The sequence below is a fragment of the Schistocerca americana genome, chromosome 2, assembly GCF_021461395.2.
Source record: "Schistocerca americana isolate TAMUIC-IGC-003095 chromosome 2, iqSchAmer2.1, whole genome shotgun sequence".
In the NCBI taxonomy this organism is placed as follows: domain Eukaryota; kingdom Metazoa; phylum Arthropoda; class Insecta; order Orthoptera; family Acrididae; genus Schistocerca; species Schistocerca americana.
This window is the reverse complement of record NC_060120.1, coordinates 1115723578-1115746904: the sequence shown is the minus strand read 5'-3', so window position 1 is coordinate 1115746904 and position 23327 is coordinate 1115723578. Positions and strand designations below refer to the sequence as shown.

The 23327-nt window shown below is 41.3% G+C and overlaps 1 protein-coding gene across 3 annotated transcripts in view; it reads right to left on the bottom strand.

The window, feature by feature from the left end:
• The window catches only part of LOC124596530, a 108449-nt gene that overhangs the window by 35775 nt on the left and 49347 nt on the right, over window positions 1-23327 (bottom strand). For all 3 annotated transcript variants that reach the window (XM_047135700.1, XM_047135701.1, XM_047135702.1), the window contains exons 6-7: window positions 12380-12601; window positions 11409-11694 (exon numbers count right to left, since the gene is read on the bottom strand). In XM_047135700.1, the coding sequence (XP_046991656.1) occupies window positions 11409-11694; window positions 12380-12601 (508 nt within the window). The remainder of the gene's footprint in view (window positions 1-11408; window positions 11695-12379; window positions 12602-23327) is intronic.

Sequence of the window (23327 nt, the reverse complement as noted above, 5' to 3'; positions counted from 1 at the left end):
AATTGTTGGTGCTTTAAAAGAAAAGCCTTTTTCTTCCTATTTAGCAGCCTGCAAAGAACTTGAAGTAAATCATTCTACAATTGCCAGATTTGTGAATGAGGGTATTAGAAAACATTTCCAGAATCTTCTGCAGATGAAAGGGTGTTTGTGTTTATTTCAGGTGTTGCTCCCTATATGACCAAAGCAGGAAAAACCCTCTGAGCATTTTATCCCAATTTGATTCATTTGATGTGCTTTGCTCATGGATTACACCACCTTGCTGAAGAAGTATGTCTCATGTTTGTGAATGTAAATAAACTGATTTCATCCACAAAGAAAGTGTTTCTAAAGGCTCCTCCTCACATCAAGACCTACAAAGAAAAACTACCAAATGTGCCTTTACCTCCAGAACCAGTGGTAACTCGTTGGGGTATGTGGGTCAAAGTTGTGTTTTACAAAGAACATTCCGAGGCCATTAAGAGGGGTAGTAAACAACTTCAATAGTGCAGAGGCTTTGGCAGTTTGCCAGTGCAAGGAAGCTTTTAGTGATTCCGGTATTAAAAAAAGACATTGCTGTGATTAGTATTCATTTTTTTCAATATACCTGCAAGTACTAAAAAGATTGAAACCCTAGGTCTGGTGGAGAATGAATCTTTTCAGTTAGTGAATAAAATTATTCCAGTGAACTCCTCATTGCCAGAGATACTCCCAAGAAAACTTAAAAGTTTGAAAACATTTTAAACCATAACCCAGGCTTTCAATCCTTCTGCCAAATTGAGTTCTGTTAATGGGACAGGTGAACTTTAACCAGAAACAATAAGTGCCAACATAGTACTCAAATTCAAATACCGCCCAGGTACCTCAGCTGATGTAGAATTGTCCTTTTCTGCTTATAAAAATGTTTTGAGTGATCGAAGACACAATCTTACTACCGAACATTTGGAATAGTACTTGGTAGTTTATGTTTACAATAGCAGAAAAATGTAAAATAAATTGTAAATGATGCTTTGGGCCTATAGTATTAATTATAAGTTAATTCTGTTCGAAAAAATTCATGGCTGTATGCTGTTTTCTAAATAAAATTTTTTAGCATGTCCCTCTGCGTGCAACGTATCTTGAAGTTGGTCCTGTACATATTTTTTGTTAAGCTGCGACTCACTCGCATCGCACCTGCTCGTTGCTGACAACAGCAAAGAAAGAACAATTCTTGAAACACGGTATGCGTCCCCATTTTGCAAGTTTTTAGAAAATAATCCCAGAAATGCTCCATTCCTAACCTCTAACAGAAAGTATTCAGAACAGGATAACAGCATTTTAAATGTATCGATTTTTCGCATGGCCGGCGCTCTTCCTCGTAACTGATATGCACAGGTTCGACTTCGTCAGATAAAATGCACGGACTAACTACCATGTTTTTTTTACTATTTGATCTTGCATATTTCAACACTTTTCATGCATATTTTAAGGTTTTCATGATGCACATAATCCAGTCTCTATGTCATCCATAAGGGACTCTGCGTGATTGTCAATGACTATGTTTGAACATTTCTCTTGCACAAATGATTTCTTAAATGTGGAATTTAAAACTTCAGCCTTCCTTTCACTATCTTTTATTGCTAAACCTGACTGGGCTACAAGTGACTGGATGGAAGCCTTACAGCCGTTTACTGACTTTACATAGGATAAGAATTTTTTTTAGGTTATCAGCCAGATCTTTAGCCAACATATGACACTGGCAGCTGTTGTATGATTTGTGCATAGATCTTTTCACAGACACATGAATATCTGCTTATCTTTGTCTGTCGTCATTTGCTCGTTCTCTTCTGAACAGAGAGTGTGGCAGCCTTTGCTTCCTCACCATTTTCCGAATTTCGTTATTAAACCACGGTGGGTCCTTTCCATCCTTTATCCACTTACTAGGCATATACTTGTCCAGAGCACAATTTACAATCTGTTGAAACTTAATCCATAATTCCTCAATGTCCGTCATTCTGGAACTGAATAACTGAAGTTCACTGTCTAAGTGAGATGCTAACAACTGCTTCTCTGCTCTTTCTACTAGAAACACTCTCCTAGCCCTCTTGGCAGATTTATTAACTTTCATAACCATAGTCACTATGATGACATCTACATATACATTTATACTCCACAAGCCACCCAACTGTGTGTAGCGGAGGGCACTTTACGTGCCACTGTCATTACCTCCCTTTCCTGTTCCAGCCGCGTATGGTTCGCGGGAAGAACGACTGCCGGAAAGCCTCCGTGCACGCTCAAATCTCTCTAATTTTACATTCGTGATCTCCTCGGGAGGTATAAGTTGGCTCTGAGCACTATGGGACTTAACATCTATGGTCATCAGTCCGGAGGTATAAGTAGGGGGAAGCAATATATTCGATACCTCATCCAGAAACGCACCCTCTCGAAACCTGGACGGCAAGCTACACCGCGATGCAGAGCGCCTCTCTTGCAGAGTCTGCCACTTGAGTTTATTAAACACTTCCGTAACACTATCACAGTTACCAAATAACCCTGTGACGAAACGCGCTCTATCTCCTCCGTCAAACCGATCTGGTACGGATCCCACACTGATGAGCAATACTCAAGTATAGGTCGAACGAGTGTTTTGTAAGCCACCTCCTTTGTTGATGGACTACATTTTCTAAGGACTCTCCCAATGAATCTCAACCTGGCACCCACCTTACCAACAACTAATTTTAAATGATCATTCCACTTCAAATCGTTCCGTATGCATACTCCCAGATATTTTACAGAAGTAACTGCTACCAGTGTTTGTTCCGCTATCATATACTCATACAATAAAGGATTCTTCTTTCTACGTATTCGCAATACATTACATTTGTTTATGTTAAGGGTCAGCTGCCACTCCCTGCACTAAGTGCCTATCCGCTGCAGATCTTCCTGCATTTCACTGCAATTTTCTAATGCTGCAACTTCTCTGTATACTACAGCATCATCTGCGAAAAGCCGCATGGAACTTCCAACACTATCTACTATACTAGAGGGAAACATTCCACTTAGGAAAAATATATCTAAAAACAAAGATGATGTGACTTACCAAATGAAAGTGCTGGCAGGTCGACAGACACACAAACTAACACAAACATACACACAAAATTCAAGCTTTCGCAACAAACTGTTGCCTCATCAGGAAAGAGGGAAGGAGAGGGAAAGACGAAAGGATGTGGGTTTTAAGGGAGAGGGTAAGGAGTCATTCCAATCCCGGGAGCGGAAAGACTTACCTTAGGGGGGAAAAAAGGACGGGTATACACTCACGCACACACACACACACACATATCCATCCACACATATACATGGTGTCTGTATATAAGGTAAGTCTTTCCGCTCCCGGGATTGGAATGACTCCATACCCTCTCCCTTAAAACCCACATCCTTTCGTCTTTCCCTCTCCTTCCCTCTTTCCTGATGAGGCAACAGTTTGTTGCGAAAGCTTGAATTTTGTGTGTATGTTTGTGTGTCTGTTGACCTGCCAGCACTTAAATTTGGTAAGTCACATCATCTTTGTTTTTATATATACACACAGGGTGATTCAAAAAGAATACCAAAACTTTATATATATATATATATATATATATATATATATATATATATATATATATATATATATATACACACACACACACACACACACACACACACACACACAGGGTGATTCAAAAAGAATACCACAACTTTAGGAATTTAAAACTCTGCAACGACAAAAGGCAGAGCTAAGCACTATCTGTCGGCGAATTAAGGGAGCTATAAAGTTTCATTTAGTTGTACATTTGTTCGCTTGAGGCGCTGTTGACTAGGCATCAGAGTCAGTTGGTGCTAAGATGGCGACCGCTCAACAGAAAGCTTTTTGTGTGATTGAGTACGGCAGAAGTGAATCGACGACAGTTGTTCAACGTGCATTTCGAACGAAGTATGGTGTTAAACCTCCTGATAGGTGGTGTATTAAACGTTGGTATAAACAGTTTACAGAGAATGGGTGTTTGTGCACCGCCAGGCAGCCCGTGACAGAGCACTTCATCACTGGCCTCCAAGAAGCCCTGATCTTACCCCCTGCGATTTTTTCTTATGGGGGTATGTTAAGGATATGGTGTTTCGGCCACCTCTCCCAGCCACCATTGATGATTTGAAACGAGAAATAACAGCAGCTATCCAAACTGTTATGCCTGATATGCTACAGAGAGTGCGGAACGAGTTGGAGTATCGGGTTTATATTGCTCGAGTGTCTGGAGGGGGCCATATTGAACATCTCTGAACTTGTTTTTGAGTGAAAAAAAACCTTTTTAAATACTCTTTGTAATGATGTATAACAGAAGGTTATATTATGTTTCTTTCATTAAATACACATTTTTAAAGTTGTGGTATTCTTTCTGAATCACCCTGTATAGTGAAAAGCAATGGTCCCATAACACTCCCCTGTGGTACGCCAGAGGTTACTTTAATGTCTGTAGACATCTCTCCATTAAGAACAACATGCTGTGTTCTGTTTGCTAAAAACTCTTCAATCCGGCCACACAGCTGATCTGATATTCCGTAGGCTCTTACTTTATCAGGCGACAGTGCGGAACTGTATCAAACGCCTTCCGGAAGTCTAGGAAAATGGCATCTACCTGAGAGCCTGTATCTAATATTTTCTGGGTCTCATGAACAAATAAAGTGAGTTGGGTCTCACACGTTCGCTGTTTCTGGAATCCATGTTGATTCCTACAGAGTACATTCTGGGTTTCCAGAAACGACGTGATACGCGAGCAAAAAACATGTTCTAAAAGTCTACAACAGATCGATGTCAGAGATATAGGCCTATAGTTTTGCGCATCTGCTCGATGACCCTTCTTGAAAACTGGGACTACCTGTGCTCTTTTCCAATCATTTGGAACCTGCAGTTCTTCAAGAGACTTGAGGTACACGGCTGTTAGAAGGGGGCAAGTTCTTTCGCGTACTCTGTGTAAAATCGAATTGGTATCCCGTCAGGTCCAGTGGACTTTCCTCTGTTGAGTGATTTCAAGTGCTTTTCTATTCCTTGGACACTTATTTCGATGTCAGCCATTTTTTCATTCGTGCGGTGATTTAGAGAAGGAACTGCAGTGCAGTCTTCCTCTGTGAAACAGCTTTGGAAAAAGGTGTTCAGTATTTCAGCTTTACGCGTGTCATCCTCTGTTTCAATGCCATCATCATCCCAGAGTGTCTGGATATGCTGTTTCGATCCACTTACTGATTTAACATAAGACCAGAACTTCCTAGGATTCTCTGTCAAGTCGGTACATAGAATTTTACTTTTGAATTCACTGATGCTTCATGCATAGCCCTCCTTACACTAACTTTGACATCATTTATTTTCTGTTTGTCTGAGGGATTTTGGCTGCGTTTAAACTTGCAGTGAAGCTCTCTTTGCTTTCGCACAGTAGTTTCCTAACTTTGTTGTTGAACCACGGTGGGTTTTTCCCGTCCCTCACAGTTTTACTTGGCACGTACCTGTCTAAAACGCATTTTACGATTGCCTTGAACTTTTTCCATAAACACTCAACACTGTCAGTGTCGGAACAGAAATTTTCGTTTTGATCTGTTAGGTAGTCTGAAATCTGCCTTCTATTACTCTTGCTAAACAGATAAACCTCCCTCCCTTTTTTTATATTCCTATTAACTTCCATATTCAGGGATGCTGCAACGGCCTTATGATCACTGATTCCCTGTTCTGCACTTAAAGAGTCGAAAAGTTCGGGTCTGTTTGTTATCAGTAGGTCCAAGATGTTATCTCCACGAGTCTGTTTAACTGCTCGAGGTAATTTTCGGATAGTGCACTCAGTATAATGTCACTCGATGCTCTGTCCCTACCACACGTCCTAAACATCTGAGTGTCCCAGTCTATATCTGGTAAATTGAAATCTCCACCAAAGACTATAACATGCTGAGGAAATTTATGTGAAATGTATTCCAAATTTTCTCTCAGTTGTTCTGCCAATAATATTGCTGAGTCAGGAGGTCAGTAAAAGGTGCCAATTATTTACCTAGCTCGGTTGTTGAGTATAACCTCCACCCACAATAATTCACAAGAACTATCCACTTCTATTCACTACAGGATAAACTGCCACTAACAGCGACAAACACGCCACCACCGGTTGCATGCAATCTATCCTTTCTAAATACTGTCTGTGCCTTTGTAAAAAATTCGGCAGAATTTATCTCTGGCTTCAGCCAGCTTTCCGTATCTATAATGATTTCAGCTTTGGTGCTTTCTATCAGCGCTTGAAGTTCCGATACTTTACCAATGCAGCTTGGACAGTTTACAATTACAATACCGACTGCTGCTTGGTCCCCGCATGCCCTCACTTTGCCTGGACTGCTATTTGGTAGTCATACCAGTATAAAAAGCTGACAATGATTGCAGCAGAGCTGGTGTATACCATAGCTGCTTTCATAGGTGGCCCACACGAAGCACTATGTGTGTGGATTGGGCAGGTCGTGCACCAGGATCTTCCTCTAAATAGCCCACAAACAGGTAGGCATAGGAGGGTGTAATGCAGGTGCCCATGGCTGTGCTGCTAATTTCTTTGTATACCTTCTCTTCATAGAGAAGTGGTAGAATGTTAGGAAATAGTATGACATATGAGGAATCAGGTAGTGTGTTTGGAGTCTGAAGGACACTGGGAGAAGTGGTGTTGAATAGCATCAAGACCATGGACAAGTGCAATGTTGGTGTATCGGGAAGTGGCATCAACAGTGACAAGTACGTATCCAGGAAGTAAAGAGGTGGAGATAGTGGGGAGTTGGTTGGTATCTTTGAAGTGGGAGGTTCTGTTTTGGGCAATAGTTTGGCGGTATTGATCAATGAGGACCAAAATTCTTTCAGTGATATCACTACATCTAGCTACAATGGGGCATCCATGGCAGTGTGTTTGTGGATTTTGGGGAGCATGTATAAGGTGGGTACCTGGCATGTCAGAGGACTGAGGAGGGAAATGAATTCAGGAGAGAGATTCTGGGAAGGGGGTAGTGTTTACAGGTGGAGGTGTCAGACAATTAGCACAGGTCTTCCATCAGTTGGTCAGTACGATGCATAACGACAGTGGTGGAACCTTTATCTGCAGCTAGGACGATAAGGTCAGGATCTGTTTTGAGGTTGTGTACAGTTGTCCTTGTGTCTGCTGAAAGGTTAGTGTTCTTAGAAAGAGACCTGGGGAAGGATGATGAGGCCAAGTTGTAATTAAGGAATTACTGGAAGGTAACCAGATGGTGGTCAGATGGGAGGGGTGGAGGTGGAGGAGATGCCTAGATGACGTCGCCTTGCCACATCCCCCTAAATTTCCTTCCAACACTCCACTAAACCCAGAGCCTAAACACTGTTGTTAACCTTTCTACCAAAATCCACAGTCACAGGGAAGTTTCAGTTGTGTCCAAAGGCCTCACCTTCACCCCTTCACCTAAATTTAACAATAATGGACTTAAAAGACCTAGTCTCCTTCTCCTGACTCCTCCAAATGAAACTTATTTGTTCCAACATTGAACCCTGCCTCTCCCACTTTACACCACCATCCAGCTATTATCGTCCCTCCCCCTCCCCTCCCCCTTCTCCCCCAACCACCCCCTGGTAACTTTCCAGGAATTTCTTAACTCCAACTTGGCCTCATGATCATTCTCCAAGTCCATTCCTTAGTACATGAACTACCCAGCAGAAGAAAAGACAATCATACACAACCTCAAAACAGATCCCAACCTTATCCAAGTTGCAGACAAAGGTACCACAACTGTCATTATGAACTGCAGTGACTAATTGGTGGAAGGCCTCCACCAATTGTCTGACATCTCGACCTATAAACTCTGCCAGAGTGACCCCTTACCATAAGTCAAACTTAACCTCCAACCCCTGCTTAAAAGCCCTAAGTACTTCAAAGAACCCCCTCCCTGAATCCATTTCCCTCCTCACTCCTATGACACTCTGCACATCCACCTTCTACATGCTCCCGAAATCCACAAACTAACTACACTGGGCGTCCCATTGCAGCTGGTTATTGTTCTAACACTGAAATAATTACAGTCCTAATTGAACACCACCTCCAACCTACTGTTGAACAAAACCTAGCCTCCCACATCAATGATACCAACCACTTCCGCCACTGGCTCCTCCAACTCCACAACTTTTACCTCCTATATCCCTGCTCATTACTGTTGACACTACTTCCCCTTACACCATCTTACACCAACATCCCTCATGCTCATGGTCTTGCACCATGGAACACTACGTCTCCCAATGTCCTTCGGACTCCAAACCCACTACCTTCATTCCTGACGCACCCCAACTATTCCTTTGTAGGAAAGGTATGCAAACAAATCTGTGGCACAGCCACGGGCACAAACATGCCGCCCTCCTATGCCAACCTGTTTACGGGTTGTCTGAGAGGAAACCTTGCCAGCCTCCCAAAACCCAAAACCCCTGGTCTGGTTTGGGTTCATTGACAATATCTTCAGGCTCTGGACCCATGGCCAGGACACCCTGTCCTCATTCTTTCACAACCTTAGCACCTTGTTTCCAACCCCTTCACTTGGGCCTTCTCAACCCATTGTGCCATCTTCCTAGACATTTATCACCACCTCTCCAATGGCTCCATCCACACCTGTCTCGACATTTAACCCAACAACCACCAACAGTATTTGCATTTCAACAGCTGAAATTAGAAACATCCTACACAGGATTCTTCCCTCTCCTCCTAAAGTGGTGATCCATTGCCCACCCAACCTCCACAAAGTCCTCATCTATCCCCATACCCCTCCATATCCCAACCCCTTGTCACAGGGATCATATCCCCATCAAAGACCCACCAGCAAGACCTGCCCAATCCCTCCATCCAACACTTTCTACTCTAGTCCTGTCACAAGGTTATCCAATATCATCAGAGGTTGGGCCACCTGTGAAAGCAGCCATGGTATACTCCAGCTCTGCTGCAATCACTGTTCAGCCTTTTATGTTGGTATGACTCCCAACCAGCTGCACACGAGACTGAATGTACACCATCAAACAGTCGCCAAGAGCAATGTGCACCACCCTTTGGCACATCATGCAGCTGCTCATACATTTTTTCAATGGCTACTTCACAATCTGAGTCATCTTGATCCTCCTCTCCACCACCAGCTTTTCTGAACTGCACAGACAGGAGTTACTGTTGCAATACATTCTCCACTCCCAAAATCAACCTGGCCTCAACCTATGATAACCTACTTCCTCACATCCTCCATCCAATCATTCTTGCCTCCCTTTGTCCTGTCACCTTCTCACCATTCACCTCCCATCACCCTCGTTGTCCGCTGCTCTCTGCCAGTACATCCACCTGTGTCTTTTTCTATTATGCTCGTCTCCTTTCCGCTCCCCATTCTTCCACCTCCTCTCCATTACCCACAGCCTCCTGACGCTGTGCTTGTCAGCCCTATCCTGTCACCCTTAATCCCCACATGCTTCACCAGGCAGCACTGATTCTTGTTCCTCAATCTGCTATTCCTCTCCTTTCCCTGAACAACCCTTCTCCAAATTGTTGCTGCCGTTCAATGCATTTCTGTTGCAATCTGGCAGGGAGTAGCACAATGTGTGTGTGTGTGAGGTGGGCTTGCTTGTGTTATAGTGTGTGTGTGTGTGTGTGTGTGTGTGTGTTTATTTTCCTCTTTTTCTGAAGAAGGATTTGGCTGAAAACTTATATGTAACCATCTTTCTATTTTGCCTGTCTGCAACTTAGAAGTGTAATCTTTACAGTGAGTAGCATTCTACCCTTTTCATAATATTGTTGATATTCCAGTCTGGATTTTCCATTGTTTTATTGCATGTAGAACATTTTAAAACAGTCAAAAATACAAAATCATCTATTTCGTGAGTGTATCTTTCAGAAAATGTTTGAATGTTCCTCTAATCTTTGCATCACAGCATCCCATACAATGTTTGATCTTTTTGTCAAAAGCAGTAATGAAGTGTTGCTTGCTGGTTCACAGTCTTGCTTCAGTATCTGTACATTGTACACTGTCAGTTCTTTTCAGCGTGTAGCTTTAAATCTGAGAAACAAGGTTCTAAATTATTTTTTTCTCTTTCTGTATTGGAGGTGTGGGTATTAACTTCCTTGTCTTTTTGTACTTTTTGCACAGCAAGCAAAAAAAAAAAAAAAAACCTCACTATTTCAGTGATATGACTGACTAAATGATCAGCTCTGTTAAGAATATCCATTGTTCTCATGTGTGCTGCAGCTACTCTGTCTATGAATCATTACACAGACACTGGTGTGTGTTGCCTGCCATCAGCATCATAATGTCTACTCAACACTACAAATGTCTCTACCTGGCACCCAGATAACATTACTGATTTGTCTTAGTGATAAGTACATACTTAACTTTCCTTTTATTTTCATATTATTTCCTTCTCTACCAAAGTGCAACAGACAAATTGCTTTGCACAGGTTCTCTCACGTCAGTGTTTCTTCTGCAGTTCATTTGCCAAAACAATACTTCTATGTAACATATCTGTGTGAATATGAATAAGTTTTGGAGTGACAATCATGTTCACAGTCAACCGCAAAACTGTTAGCAATGCCTTTACATTCATTTCTTCAAACATTCTACACACAATGGTCAGCATGTTGTCCAATTTTTTGCAACTAAGAACCACATGCAAAACATGGAAATTTGTTTAGTATGTCAATATTATCACTATTTCATGCAACTTTCACCAGTGTGCCAGCACTTCACTGCATTCACTAGGCAAGTCAACATTTTTGGAGAAAATCACTACCCCCTAATTCATTCTGGTATTCACTTCATCTAGATCATTTATTTCACCATTTCACTCATGACTTCTACTGAGAAGTTTCTTAATTTGACTGAAATTATGATAAGCATGTATTAACGTAAATGTTTTGTCAATTGACAACAGCTCTCCAATCACTGTGGAGTAGCAATAAAGTCAACTGATTTGTGTTAGAACTTCTGAACAATCTAAGAGTTCCCTAGGAAAAAAAATCATTAACTTTAGGAAGGTGTCAAATTTTTCTGTGCATCAGCCTCCTTAATATATAACTTTAATTGTGATTTTTCTTTCTTTTTTTGCTCAAAAATGTGATAGTCTTTCCATTTTATTACAATGGGAAGATAGGTAAGCAAAATACGAAATACTGGAAAAGAATTCACATTCATATAAAATTAATATTGAACAAAGTAGGCTAAATAAATGTGTCCAAAAAATTGAAATGGTATAAAAGTGAGCTTCACTTTAAACCACAAAGCAAATTTGTTGCTAAAAATTGCAAAGTGACTGACTAAGTATACTTTAAGAAAAATTATTACATAATTAAGTTTAGTGTAAATCACAGAACTTTATGGACACTGTCAAATGACTTCAGCAACCTTACAGACTGTACTTTTACACTTACCTCCTAATGGTGGGCCAAGAAGATTTCCAATTCCTTCACAAAGCAGCATCAGTCCATAAGCTGTTGTGAAACGGTCAAGAGGTATTAGCTGCACCAAAATGGCTGGAGTAAATGAAAATGAAGATGCAAAAAATAAACCAAATAGAGCTGAAAGTAATGCCAACATCCAGTATGAAGTAATGACTAGTGGCATTAATCCAGTTGCCACACCACACATCACTAAGCACAAAGCATATGACTTGGTTACATTCACCCAGGGTTTGTCACCAGCCCATCCAAGAGCAATCTGAAAAAGGCAAGCATCAGAGAAATTGATGTACAGAAGGCCATTAACAGTAACAAAACTTCTACTCTTAATTTTAAAAGTTTTAACAGACAGCACTTATAGTAGGTAATTTCCATTCAAAATGCTTTCGACCCATTTCAGTAAATTACTTCCACAAAACAATAATCAATTCTGGAAATCAACAAACTTACTCTAGCTATTTCAGAACCACATTATTTAGCCATTATCATACTTTACTTCGAAGTGGATATTCACAGGGGAAGAGGAGATGGGAGTGAAGGGGCAGGAGGGAGACAGAGAGGAGAGAGATGGGGAGGAGGCAGACAGAAGACTGGACATTCCAATCTTTGAGCTACAATGACCTGTCCATTCGCAGCCCAAAACCCTCAATCAACTGGTATGCAAAGCTCTATGAAATTTACAAATTATTGAAATAATTTAGGTGTAAAAGAGACAACATATCCTATGGTAGAAACTGAGTTGCCGACAAGTACACAAAAGAGGCACCTAGAGTTCAAAGGGTTTATCTAAAGGGTAGCCAATTTATTCTTTTTATGTGGTTGTCGATGTTTCCACACTTCTATTGTTCAATGAGTTGAATTGCCTCCTTTACTCCTAAATTATTTACATGTTGATAAAACTTTTCTTACAACAAACACATTTATTGTACTTTCAACTGACGTACCATTCCAATGCAGTTAGTGAGGCCAATAATACTGAGCAGGAGTGATGCTTCATTTTCAGTGTATCCATAGAGCATCATGTAATCAGCCAAATAGAAGTATGGGACGATAAACCATGTAAAAAGCAGGATAGTTGAAAGTGATGTAAACAGGAAATGCAGTTCCAAGAACATTGAGAAGTCCACAATGTCCCTCAAAAGGTCCAGTATATCAGAATACCATTTCTGTAAAACATAAAACAAATATGGATTATGGCAGATGGTAGAGTAACATCAAATTTATTTATATGTAAATACTGATAAAAGTTGAATGGTGACAAATGTTTCAAGTTTTCAGAAAACTCTCTTTCAATCTGAAAAGCCTTAAATGTTAACTGTAGCTCTAAGCGATCCACTTTGATTTATCTTTACTAACTTCTAAAGATTTTCACTGTTCAGACCACAGATACAACACACATCTCAATCCATATTTTGCTGAGGAACTAAAACCTACATCATAGACAAATTATATGCTCCTCTGTTTCCATTTTGACAGGTAAGTACTGTTCAAGTTTGACTGCAGAAATCAAACCTCTGAAATATCTAAAAAATAAATTACTGTTTTCTATTTCCACAATTCAGTATTTGTTTCTCACAGCCAATTTCAGAATACTATAGAGTTACAAATGTTTTCTTACGATGTTAAATACAAGACACAGCATGGTGGGCTCTGGATTTAACGTAACATAAAAATTCTTCTTCTAGTATTCAGTTATACACAGACTCGATCCAAGAAATGACAATTTCAGGAGGGTAAAAGTGTCTGTTTATTAGCATAATAAGAACTCAGTCTCCATGTTCACACTACTGGGTGGTGCTGATCTAAAGATACAAATGCCAATCTACACACAAAATTGCGTTAACTGACAGTCCGCATGAGGTGTGAGAGCCACACTATAAATAATGTTTCTGTAGCATTTTATTGTATTTTAAGACAACTAATGTATTAATGCACGCACTACAAAATCATGTGACACCCATGCAAACAGTGAGAACCAGCAAAGCATAGTAAGGATGCACTTGGTTACCTAACATGTTTGTGTGCACACATGCACGCAAATATACAAGTAAGAATGGCCATGGTGCATTTCAGAGCTTCCATCAACAAAAACAACCACCAGTGTAATTACACTTGACAGAGATGTACCACCAATTAAAAGATGCAGCTGAAGATGTCTGGAATGTTGCAAAGAATAGCAGGTGCCAGCAGTAATCCAGATGTAAAATTCAGCACCTGTGCCAACTGAGGTTTGAGATGACTAGACAGAAGCCAATTACAGGTAGTGCCATATCTCTGGAATGTCACGCTCATACATTCGGTGTGTCTCTCCTATTAAACACTCACCCAATGTGGCAGTTACATGCTTACAAGCTGCCACCATAAATGACGGAGGGCTCTATTGTGTTCGTCCAAATACTCTAATATGTTTATAAATCCAAGTTTTCCAACAAAACAGTTGGTATATCCTCTGAATGCTGTACATAAAGATGACCACAGAATGGTTTAATGCGATGGGATGATTTCTATGAGCATCACCAACCAATCCAGCACAGATGTTACAGGCAAATGTCATTTGGGTTTACTAATGACTGCTTGAAATATTTTATCACCATAATGTGGAAAATTGGCTGTTTCAGTCCACAGAATAACCAAGGGAAGCAAGACCAGTTAAGAAATTTTGAGTGTTTACATGAACTGTAGCAACAATTAAATGAGAGCTATTTGATTTGATATCATTCCATTACTATTAGTGTCATACCTCCTCTTATAAATTTTCCAGTCTCGTGCTACTGTATGTCCACTAGGGTGGAATTTATTTTTCAACTTTCTAATTGTTTACCTTTCACCCCCTTATATTTTTCCAATCAAAAAAGATCTCAGCAAAATTTTAGCTCTATCAAGAAATTGCACTGTGACCACAACAGATGTGTAGTCCAAAAATGTTCTGTCTGAAAGTCTTTTTCAAAAAACTTAATTGTCTATGAACTTCCAGCAAGCTGGAGTAGCTGTGGATCAGCAACTTCTGTTAATCGGTACAGCAAAAAACGAGTTCACTCTGTCTATTTCTGGGCTGGGACCCATTTTCAGATCATTGTAACATAGTTAAAAATGGTATTTTCTAAAATGCAAAAACATGTTACAAATGTGCAAATGAATGGTAACTTTTTTTTTGCACATTTTTGATGTGTTTCTGCATATTCAGAAGTACCATTTTTGACTATCTTGCAATGATCTGAAAATGGATCCCAGCCTGAAACCAGTTCTCAAGTGAATAAAGAAAATTAAATATCTCTGCTAAAGGGAATATGTTTAATGTGAGTGCCCCTCTCCACCCCTCCCCCCCCCAACACACACACACACACACACACACACACACAAATTGGGGGGGGGGGGGGAGAGGGGGTGAGAGGGGGGAGGGGGAGTCCTGGGGCAGGAGGCTAACAGATTCAGGGCAGGAGGATTATTCATGACAGAATATTCTGGAAGGACATGTACCTATTCATAGTTCAGAGAAGCTGGCATTAGGGCAAAGGACATAGATGGCACAGGTTGTGATGCTGCAACTGAAACCTAGCATGTTGTGCTCAGCAGCCTGTGGTCAGCTATTATCTTGGTCACATTTGACAGAACAATTTATTCTGATGACTAGACAGAAGCCAATTACAGGTAGTGCCATATCTCTGGAATGTCACGCCCATACATTCGGTGTGTCTCTCCTATTAAACACTCACCCAATGTGGCAGTTACATGCTTACAAACTGCACCAGAGTTGGTATGTGACAACACTGCTTTCGTTTATGGCCAGGCCCCTGATGGGATAAGATAAACCTTTGACAGGACTGGAGCAGAATGTGCTCATTTGGTGATCTTTCACATGGGTCTTCCACAACTGTATCACCCATGTAGCATGGCGCTGGGAGTGAGTGTGGCATATGGACTAGGATACTGCATAAGTTGGGACGGCAATGCCACACCACTTTGGAAGGAGTGGGAAGGGTTGTAGGTAGGACATTCCTCATCTCTAAGCAAATGGTAAATAGTTAAACAATATGGTCCATTTGTTCTAGTCTGGAATGAAACAAGAGTGATGATGGGGTGCTCCTTTGCAACTGATCCTTGGCGGTACGCAGACGACAATTAAAGGGGGTGTGAAGATAAATTGCAGGAAATTTATCTGCAGACTAATTTTGGAGTATAGTACCTGTCTGTGAGGGCCTTAGCAATATTTTCAGTTTGTTGGGCAAGGGAAATTTTGCCAATGCAGATGTGGCATCCACAGGTGGTCAGATTGTAAGGGAGTGAATTTTTGGTGTAAGGGATGGCAGCTATAAAAATGTAGGTACTGTTGGTTGAGCGAGTTTGATATGGACCGAGGTATGGATGTGTCCATCAGAGAGGGAGTCAATAGAGTCAATATCTAGGACTGTTGCACATTTGGCAGAGGCAGCACAGGTGAAGCAAACGAGAGAAAAGGTGTTGATAAACTTTCAGTAGCCAAGGTAGCACAAATTCATCTTTTATTTTTGACAATTTCAATGGATATCACTGTCATCTTCTGGCCTTCAAAAATTGTTTGTTACTAAAAGTATTCATTGCAAGATAGAGCCTCATGCCATGCTGTCATTACGGCGGTTAAAATACAGCACTTCATACATAGGCTTGTCAGGAATAAAACATTTGCAATTAAAAGGCTCCTTGTGCGCATGGCCATGTTCTTATACTTAGCACTTGCAGACAATTGTTAATTCTCAATAATCACAATATACAGAAAGACGCATATTTGCCCTTCTGTTTAGATTTGTTTGACTTGTTCCACACACTGAGGATCCACCTTCGATAAGGTATATGATGCAACTATGTGGTTCTTTAGAAATAACAATCATCTATGAGCACTACTTACATAGACACGGCCATGTGCACAAGGTGCTTTCTAACAGTAAATGTTTTATTTTTGACAAACCTTTGTATGAAGCACTATATTTTTCCCACCATAATGACATCACATGAGGCTGTAAGTCGCAATGAACGCATTTAGTAATAAACATTTTCCGAAGACCAGAAGATGGCAGTTATACAAGTCGAAACCGAAATAAAGACAAATTTGTGTGTTCTTGTTACTGTTAAGTGTGCTACCGAGTAAAACAGATCATTCCTTCTATTCCTCAACATGAGCAAATTCATGTCAAAAGGTGCCGAGTCTGAAGGAACAAGGATAGTGTCTTGGGCCTAGGTCCAGATCATGAAGCTTTAGTGTTAACATTACCAAATTGCTTCACAAGCTATGGAACCAGGTTGTTAGAGGAACAGATTACAATTCACAAAATGTTATGCAAACAAGGGACGAATTTGTATTGCTTAAAACTAACAGTGGGCCATTCCAAATATGGAATACCCTTAGGTTCTATGTTGGGACACTTTCTCTTGTTTATTTCTTTATAATGTAATACACTGTTCTCCGAAGTCTTAAAAATACTGTATGCAAATACTTGAGGTACTTTGATGTATTACCAATGGAATGCTGCAGATTTTAGTAAATGATATCTAAATTTGTACTACAAAGACTGCAATAATGGAGTTCAATATATATTTTTATCCATATGAAATGATACTGCAAAAAAGAACTGGACAAAATTACTGGGAACCACAATCAAAGATAATCTGAACTGGGAAATAGCAACACAGACTCCTTTACCTGTAAAAAACCTAAAAACAAGTTACCAAAAATGTGATCAACATACAAAGATATGTATGCGTTAAAAACTGTCATCCAATTTCACCCGTGCCATAGAAATAGGAGGTGTACACTTGACCTTCCAAAATCAGGTGTGCTCACCAACCCAAGTGTATATATTTTAAAGCAATGTTCCTTGCAAAAACAATGCAACCAGGTTAAACTGTGACCTGCACCAACATAATGAGACAAAAATAAGAACTCCATGTAAGTAGCCCAAGAAGGATGTTACATGAAGAAATGCACTTCATGTTGGGCTGAAGATCGCCAGTGCCTTACCAAAAATTTCGCACCCCTTCTTTTTATGAACTAGCTGGGGTACCTGGCTTCACTCAGGGAGTTGATAAGAGATTTGTGGTAGTAGGAGTAAGAGGATACACTTAAAAAGCTTAAGAGATAAATTTTTACTCAAAACATATTGTAATTATTTACAATATTTGTTTACAAACAACATTTTTCATTTTGTTATCAGGAGTATATACGTACAAATTTTTCGAATTTCTTACTCAAGAGCAAGATACGAGCATGAGAGAAGCAGGAGTCTTTGAGGTTGACGTCACAACATTTTAAAGTTTGTCCTTGTGCTTTTGTCACTTGTAAAGCTGTAGGCTAATGTGACTGTAAATTGCAGTCTTTTAAATTGGAATGGCAGTTTAGTAGACATCAGTGGTATTCTGGGAATAAATAGTATGTGTCCTTTGTAATTTCCAGTCGCAAGTTCAGCTTCGATGATGTTATTTGATAGCTGTTTGACAATCATCCTTGTTCCATTACACAGTTTTGATAAGTTGAAATTTCCAAGTATCATTATTGGATATATAAGTCGAAGGCAGTGCTGTTGTCGATCCGCTCCCTGATAACGTTGCAAATATCCTTTTGATTGTCACTGAGGAATGGTTTGTTGTGAGCAATGTACTGAAGTAGTTTGTTGATGATTTGGGTTTTTCTTTTGTTATTTCAAAGTTTACCCCACTGATAGCATCTTTTCGGGTGCTTGCATCCCAAGTTGTACTAAGAGCTGTTTGTTTATTGCTAAACATTTATCTTCTAGGCGAATGAATGTTTCATTGAAGACATTCAATGGTCAGTTCAGGATGAGCATGTCAGATTTGGTACATCCGAACAATGCTAAATGTTTCTATCTCCGGATGTTGCTACACAAAATACAGGGACCAACAAGTTTCACAGATCTCAAGACCGTTGATGGTTAGCTAAGCCAGACGTACAGAGAAGCATGCCAATGGTTAGGACTACTGTGAATTAACACTATATTGTCACGTAGAGGAAGGTGTAAGCAGATGAATGACGAACATTAACTTCACTTAACAAAGGTTTATTCAGCACTTGCACATACAATAGCGTGGAGCGAACTGCCTCTGGTCAGAACATATACAGTACATATACAGCTACAGAACATTCCAGTACAATGATTCTTGCCATTTGTGGATATTTCTCGAGTATGTACTCAAACCGAAGACAGAAATTAAAATGTCTCAGTTCAGGTGAGTTTTGAACTCACGACCCTGCATGCAACTATCTAAAATCATAACCACTACACTACGGCGGCTGCGCTACTCGACGTCTTCTGTGACACTGCTCCCTCCTTAAGAGAACAGCTCCTCGGTGTTACATCCTCCTAGCCCAAGAACGAGTCATCGGTCCTGCATACTCCGACTTCCAATGACTGATGTTCGTCCTGGCGGTGATCATCTTAGTACTTCCCTCGCCACTACGTTCTTCATTACCTTTCTGCTTGTTGCCGGTCGCTGGAGCTTCAAATTTACCCTGGGTTGCAGGATCCTTATAGGGCTTCATTCGAAGGACATGGACCATATCTCTGATCTTTCGTCATCTTGTGTCGGGGCCGAAATCTTCAACTTGATAAGTAACATCAGGCAACTGTCTTACAACCTATAAGGTTCACAGTAGCGCCTGAGGAGCTTCTCAGAGAGACCAACCTTCCGAATAGGAGTGAAGATCCAGATGAGGTCACCAAGCTGGTAGACGACAGAGCAGTGGCTCACATCATACCTTCAGCAATCATTTTCTCGAGCCTGCGGTTTGTGGAGTTGAGCTAACTGCCAAGCTTCCTCTGTTCTGGTTGACATCTGGCCAATGTAGTCGTTGTCCACGTCATCAGGATGTAACAAACACAGTTCCATTGTGGTCGTCGCCTCCCACCCATGCACCAGGAAAAATGGCATAAATCCTGTGGCGTCTTGTTTGGTGGTGTTGTAGACAAACATCACAAAAGGTAGCACCTCATCCCAGTTGCTCTGCTCAACAATGACGAACATCGATAGTGTGTCGGCCAAGGTCTTATTAAGGCGTTCAGTACACCTGTTAGTTTGCGGATGGTAGGCAGTAGTCATGTGATGAACAATGTTGCAGCAACGGTTTATCTCTGTCACAAGATTCAATTGAAAAACTTTCCCTCTACCCGTAATTAACGACCTTGGGGCACTGTGTTTTAATGCAATGTCTTCTACGATGAATTGGGTTACCTCAAATGCTTCAGCTGTTTTACAGCTTTTGTAATAGCATAGCACGTCAGACAATCAGTGCAAACAATAATCCATCTATTGCCACTAGCAGACGTTTGAAATTGTCCAAGGAGGTCAATCCCAACACACTGGAAAGGCGTTTCGGCTGGTGGAATTGGTACGAGTCGGCCAGGTGGTTTCTGAGGAACTGCCTTTCTTGTCTGGCACTCTCGACAGTGCGACACACAGTGACTGACAACCCTAAATAAACCTGGCCAGAAAAATCTTTTGCGGATCCTATCACATGTCTTAATAAATCCTAAATGTCCGGCCTCGGGTGTCTCATGGAATTTCTGTAGAACATCTAAGCGCATGTGTTTAGAAATCACTAGCAGCCACCTCTTTCCAAACGGATCAAAGTTTTTCTTGCAAAGTAATGAATTAACTACCTTAAATTGTCCTCTGACCGATTTCAGGCAAGCATAATTTGAGATATATTGGCATCCTTCTCCTGCTCAGCAGAGAGATCCTGGAGTGCAGCGAGACAGTCACTATCTTCTTCAAAGTCTTGATGTTCTTGCACAGAGTTTCTTGAGAGACAGTCAGCATCTTGGTGTTTTCTTCCACTTTTGTACACTATGGTAATGTCATACTATTGAAAACGTAGTGCCCTCCTGGCGAGTCATCCTGTCTAATCCTCAAGACCCGTCAACCAACAAAGTGAATGATGGTCTGTAACAACTGTGAATGGCCTTCCATAGATATACTGTCTAAATTTGCACATGGCACAGATCACAGCAAGACATTCTCTTTCTGTAGGTGAGTAGTTTCAGCTTTTGTAAGTGTCCAAGAAGCATAGACTATAACCTTCTCTTTTACATCCGAAATCTGAAATCTGCACCAGAACAGCACCGATCCCATACCCACTGGTATCTGTGTGTAGTTCTGTAAGTGCTCTTTCATCATACAGACCAAGTACAAGGTCAATCATCAGAGATTTTCGCAGCACATCGAAAGAATCTTGTTGAGCACCATCCCAGATAAATTTAGCACCGGCTTCAAACAACTCTTGGCGTGGCCTGGCTTTGATACATAAGTCTTTGATAAAATGACAGTAATAAGATCACCTTCATCAGGTGCGACCTGAGAGCTATGTGACCGAAATATCGTGCAAGTACGATGCTGATATCCGGCAGAACACCCGACAACCCAAGATGTCATTAGATCGCCGGGAAAGCCTGAAGAGTTACATCAAGTATCTTAATTGTGCCTTTCTGCAACTTAACATGTCTAAGCAAGTAGCAATCTGTTAAAAACCACAATTTCTTAACTTTCATCTGTTACTGGAAGTTTATCATTCACGACAGTTAAGATTTGTTTTGAAGGATGGGGAGTGAGATATAAGGGAGATGAGATGAAGAATGGGCGGCAGAGAGGAGGAATAAACACAGAAGCCACACACATCCATTGGAAGAATGCTAAGGAAATTTAATTTATCCGTGAACATAGCAGCTTGTTAAGCAGATCTTTGGTACTGCTCCTCAATCTGACCCCATTACAGGTAATATGAAGTGACAGAAGAGCCCAGAAAGGCAACAACTTTCTGTTGCAGCATCGTTTGGTAAGAGTGAGAACATCGCACAGATGCTCATCCATCTCTAAAGGCAGACTCTACAAAAGAGGCATGGTACATGGCAGAAAAGTTAGCTGTTAAATTCCTCAAAGTGTATGTTTGAAGAGGAGACTAAAACCATATTACTTTCCCACATGTATATCTCCCAAATGACTATGAGAGAAAAAAATCAGAGAACTCAAGCAAGCCCATAAGGAGACTTACTGAAAGTCAACCCTCATTTATTATTTAGATCTGGAACAGGGAAGGGTGTAATAGTATTACCAGGAGTACTCTGTCAAACACTGAAAGGTGATTTGGTGAATTTAGACTACATTACAGTTGTTTCTCTACATAACAAAAGAGGTGCAAGAACTGGCAACGTGCAAATACTTTTGGAAAGCTCCACACAAGAATATGGGACACAAGCACCTTACAGTCACCACAAAAATGCCTGCCTATCAACCATGCATGCTGGGCACCCTCATGTATAGTGCTGATGCCTGGGCATCTTACACGAAACAAGAGCGTAAGCCCAACACCTTCCACCTGTGGTGCTTACAAAACATTCTAGGCCTAACATGGAAGGACTATGTGGCAAATGAGATGGTCCTGAATGCTGTGAATGTATCAAAAATCACCACCACTCTCAGGGGATGTTGCCTTTGGTGGTTAGGACATTTATGTTGTACAGACTACTCCGTTTTCCCGACGCACACTACTTAGTGTGGTAGCATGGCAGCACATGCCAAGAAACCCCTTGGAAGACCTATTTTGTGCTTTGAAGATCACGGTAAGCATGATATGCATGTATTCAATATCAATTGTAACAAACGGGAGAAGCTAGCCAAAGACCTCAGTAGACAGAAGAAACTCGTCTAAGATGGTAGCAAGTTCCACGATAGGGTCTGTTTGACAAATTGCTACAAAACAAGTGTGTAGACAAGAAGCGGCCTCTGATGAACCATTTCTTCGGTGGGGTACACATTTGCCCCACCTATGGGCACCAAGTAGGTTCTCGCATTGGACTCTCAAGTCGCCAAAGAAAGCAACTTCATGATGCTACTTCAATCTTCCGTTAGGAAGTATACCAGTGGTGGTGGTGGTGGTGGTGGTGGTGGTATATGGGAGGGGACCAAACAGCAAGGTCATCACTCCCATGATCCAGGATGGCAGAAACCGAGGGACAAACACCACGAACAGCACAGTCCACTCAAGGGGAAAGGATAATATGCAAAACGAAGAGGGGAAAAGGGACGTAAGGGTAGCAAGAAGGTAAAAGAACAGGAGCGGTGTGGATGGAAATGGGGAGAGCGGGGATGCCCCAGCCACATTGTGTGTGGCACAGCACCAGCACCACCACCCCTGAACTGTCCTGACACCACACCACACCAGGGGGAGAAAATACAAGAAAAAGGGCAGACAAAGCAGCGTAACAGAACAGAACAGATAAAAATGTAGGGAAAAGTAGAGAGAACCCAGTGGGTGTGAAGGCAAGTCAGGGCCTCCTTAACTAACACCTACGCTAACTGAGTGACTCAAACTCCAGGGGGAAATTCAAGAACTTACACCTGAGAGTACAAACCACTTTCACAAAGAAAACCAAGGACAGACGTAACCATGTGAGGGTCGTCCTCTAGGACCCGAGACAAGGTGGGAGAGCATATTTAGCGTGAAGGGCCAGAAACGCAAGGCAGTCCAGCAAAATATGGATCACCACTAGCAGAGCCCCGCAACTACAAGGATGAGGGGGTGGGGGACTCTTTCTGCAGTACCCCCCATGGGCCCACTAGTATGGTCAATATACAGAGAGTAAAGGATGGTAAATTCCCACTGGGAGAGGCAGAGGGAAGAACACCACATCGTGGGAGCCTCCTAGGAGTAGGCCCACAACTGGGCAAGAAGGGATTTGATGTAAAGCCACAAATCTGGCACCGGAGGGGTTTACAGATAATGGGGTTAGATGGCACCAACCCAGCAGATGATAAGCAAGTTCATTACCTGCGATACTTACATGGCCAGGAACCCAAAAAAAGTCAACCAAATAAGCAGCATCATTATGATCAGCCAGAAGCCCGTGGCTG